General features: G+C 41.0%; 3 protein-coding genes across 3 annotated transcripts in view; 1 reads left to right on the top strand and 2 right to left on the bottom strand.

Annotated features, from left to right (window-relative positions):
* Nucleotides 654–3,485, top strand: LOC104792765. The gene is made up of 4 exons (XM_010518987.2): nucleotides 654–1,282; nucleotides 1,456–1,597; nucleotides 1,686–1,777; nucleotides 2,842–3,485. The coding sequence occupies exons 1-4, from the start codon at nucleotides 674–676 to the stop codon at nucleotides 3,370–3,372; spliced, it is 1,374 nt and encodes a 457-aa protein (XP_010517289.1). The 5' UTR covers nucleotides 654–673; the 3' UTR covers nucleotides 3,373–3,485.
* LOC104792767 (dirigent protein 9-like) lies at nucleotides 1,979–2,809 on the bottom strand (the record flags this gene model as incomplete). The annotated part of the gene is made up of 1 exon (XM_019246233.1): nucleotides 1,979–2,809. A coding segment is annotated over one exon (825 nt), but the record flags the coding sequence as incomplete, so codon positions are not given.
* The window catches only part of LOC109133368 (dirigent protein 9-like), a 5,621-nt gene continuing 5,516 nt past the window's right edge, over nucleotides 3,387–3,491 (bottom strand). Inside the window, exon 3 of the mRNA XM_019246413.1 lies at nucleotides 3,387–3,419. Within this exon, the coding sequence (XP_019101958.1) occupies nucleotides 3,387–3,419 (33 nt within the window). The remainder of the gene's footprint in view (nucleotides 3,420–3,491) is intronic.

Below are 3,491 nucleotides of genomic sequence, written 5' to 3'. Positions count from 1 at the left end.
AAAAAAAAAAGCAACGGAGAACGTCGTTTTCATTTTCTTTTGCATGTATTTTGTAAATTTGTGTATCGTATTATAATAACGGCCCCATGCCAAAATTATTGGAGTCTTTCAAATTAAATAAACAGAAAACTTTAACTTATTAAATTCCCCAAAATATTTCGTGTGTGAAACAAACTGAACATATTTTTTGACGTTCGATTTCGATTTCGTTTCAACAAATTTGAACAAGTGAATTTGTGATTGTGACCCTTCAAGGTTGGTTTTTGTTTTTTCTCTCTTCAATCCTCAAATCTTCGTGTTCACCCACAAAAAGTTTCATGTTGTATGTCTCAAAATCTAATCATCTTTTTAAAAAGGTTCTTTTCGCAGATTTGGGATCGACGAACGAATCTTTTTTTTTTTTTTGAGAACATCTTTTACTGACAAAAAGGTTCGATTTTTATCTCTCTCTCTCTCTCTCTCTCTCTCTGTTTCTGGGTTGTTCTGGATTTTGTTATTTTGTCGATTGAATCGTTTCTTCTTTGATTAGTGTGTTGAAAAGGTTTCATCTTTGTGTGCAGATTAAACTTCAGTTTTTCTATTCTTGGGTTTTTATGTTGATTCCTGAAGAGTTTGCAATTTCGTAAGGCTACCTTGTTGTGGTGTGAGGTGAGGAGGGTCTCAAAAGAGAGAAATGGAGTTTAAGGAGATTAGATCCGTGATTGAGAGATCTATGCGTTATAATGAACTGTTTCAACAACCTCTGCATCAAGAAAAGCTGAGAGTTGTTAAGAGTTCTATCCAAAACTCCGATTCTGGTTTCAGAGTGGTTCCAACGAAGGAACTCTGTCGAGTTTATCTCCAGAAACCTAATTTGCTGGCTTCTAAAGGTGTAATTGATGCACAAGCCAAGCCTCCTCACAGGAGATTTGGTAGGAGGTATGATCAGCAAAACTTGAAGTCGACGAAGCTGAGACATCATCATCATCATACAAGTGTTAATGATCCTCTGAAACCCAAAATGGAGGAGAAGAAAGAGAATTCTCAGGGATATTTTACTCCTCTTGGTTTCAGTAGTGCTTCTCATTTGGGATATAGGAAGAAAGGGAAAGACTTTTTACTTGAGAAGAGTTCCAAGGAAATGAATAAGAAACTTTGTGATGGTACTACTTCAATTGGTCAACAGAACAAGGAGAGAGTTGTGAGAGAAGTTATATCCAGTTTGATGGTTAGTACATCTAGGGACAAAGTTGCAGCAGATGTGAAGCTCAGGGATTCATCTTCTTCAGATTTCATTAGCAAGGTAACTTTATTTATCTCAAAATGTTCAAGATTTGACTATATGGAGAAATCAGACCATTTCTAATAGACTCCTTTACCTTTGAAATCCTCCCTGTATCTTAACTCGTCAAGGTCCTTTTTTGGTGTAATGATCTGAGTACTTGAAGCTTATGTTGATGTTACACTGAACTGCAGGATAAAAACGATGATTGTTACAATGCATCTCCGGAATGTCAGACGAACTCGGAAGAAGCTCATCAACCTAGTCCTGTTTCTGTTCTGGAGCCAATGTTTTACGAAGATACCTTAGACGACAGTGAAGATCACGATTTTCAAAGTAAGGAAAAAGTTTTGTAGCTGTAAATATTTGTTGCTGGAATGTGCTAAACTGTAATAAATCTTTACTTCTTCTTATATCTCATTAGGTCTAGAGGAACAGCTTGAGACCCTGAAATCTGAATCTGAGAGTTATTCAGATGGGAGTGGGATGGAAGTATGGAGCGATGAGGAGTCTGTGGTCAGTTCTGAAGTCAAAGAAAGCAAGGACATTGAACGAATTGGGTTCTTGGATACCCAACAAAGCAGGGACTCTTCGTACATTGATGATATCTTGGCTGAAGCTGTACAAGGGGACAAAATTTGGGTTCCTGACAAACGAGATTTAGCCATCAGCCCCAAAATCTTCGAGAAACTGGAGAAGAAGTATNTAAGTCTCATTTTCTCTTCAAGCTTTGTAGGTGAGGTATATACTGAAATGGAGGATGGTGTCTTGACCATCAGTGATATGCTGGTTGTTCTGGTTATGCAGAGTTTCCACTATGGCATACCCTTTCGCGTGCTCGAACTTCCCAGTCCCGCCAATAACTGCAATCTGAGAGGCATGAGAGGCGGTCCGGTGAACTCCAAAGAAACTAATGGCGTCGTCTAAAGTGTCATGATGGTCATGCTCTCCATGTAGCAACACGGTCAAAGAAAGAGTCTGGCTTGTGCCGTCCAAAGAACTGGCCAAGTAAAAGCCTTGAGCTCTCCCTATAACAGCTGAGCCGAGCTCGTGGCTTTCGGTTAGTTCATCGTCCACAACGGTTATGGTTCCGAACATGAGATGCTGGAGGGCAGCACCAGGAGGGAGGTTTCCGGCGGTTACAAAAGGGAGATTGTTTGCGCTAAGAGCATCGTTGGAATTCCCATTAGTGTTTTGGATTACGGTGGAGGTTTGAGCACCGCCAAGTCCTGTGAGAAGTGGAGCTGTGTTTGGGTTAATAACACTGTTGATGTTGTTTGAGTTGACCAGTGGAACTCCATTGTCAACCGGGAAAATGCTGTTGCTGGCCTTAGAGAATGGTATTCCATTCACTTCGGTTTGAGCTACTATTCCGGTAACCACACGAGCCGATGGGTGAGACCCGCCTAGCACGTCATGCATAAAGAACTCTAGTAATGGCTCGTGTTCACCCGCTGTAGCACCTGCTGGACCGGCTGGGACTGTAATTGCTGATGGAGTATTTGTGGTTGTGGGTGCGGGTCCTGAATTGTCATCGGATCCATNGTGGGATGGAAGTATGGAGCGATGAGGAGTCTGTGGTCAGTTCTGAAGTCAAAGAAAGCAAGGACATTGAACGAATTGGGTTCTTGGATACCCAACAAAGCAGGGACTCTTCGTACATTGATGATATCTTGGCTGAAGCTGTACAAGGGGACAAAATTTGGGTTCCTGACAAACGAGATTTAGCCATCAGCCCCAAAATCTTCGAGAAACTGGAGAAGAAGTATTATACAGAGACATATTGGAAGAGGTCTGAAAGAAGGGTTTTGTTTGACAGAGTGAAGTCAAGTCTGGTCGAGATTCTTGAATCTTTTTCAGCTACACCGACATGGAAGAAACCCGTTTCTAGGAGGCTTGGCACTGCACTAAGCACATGTGCACTGAAACAAGAACTCTGGAAAGTACTTGCTAAGCAAGAGAGGCGAGCCAAGAAAAAATCATTGGCCAAAGTGCCAGTCATAGACATTGATGAGTGGTTAGAACTTGAAGCTGATGATGAGTCAGTGGTTTGTGAATTAGAAAGTATGATAGTGGATGAGTTGTTGGCTGAGGTTGTCAGCTTCATGTAGGATGTAGAGTGATTCTATTCATTCTTTTTCATTTCAGATTGCATTCTCTGCATTTTATTTGAGATATAGAAAACAGAGTAGTAGTTGCATTTGGCTTGCATCATCAAAGGGAGATGTAT

Source organism: Camelina sativa, chromosome 6 (assembly GCF_000633955.1).
Source record: "Camelina sativa cultivar DH55 chromosome 6, Cs, whole genome shotgun sequence".
Taxonomy (NCBI): Eukaryota; Viridiplantae; Streptophyta; class Magnoliopsida; order Brassicales; family Brassicaceae; genus Camelina; species Camelina sativa.
This window is presented reverse-complemented; position numbering and strand designations above follow the sequence as displayed.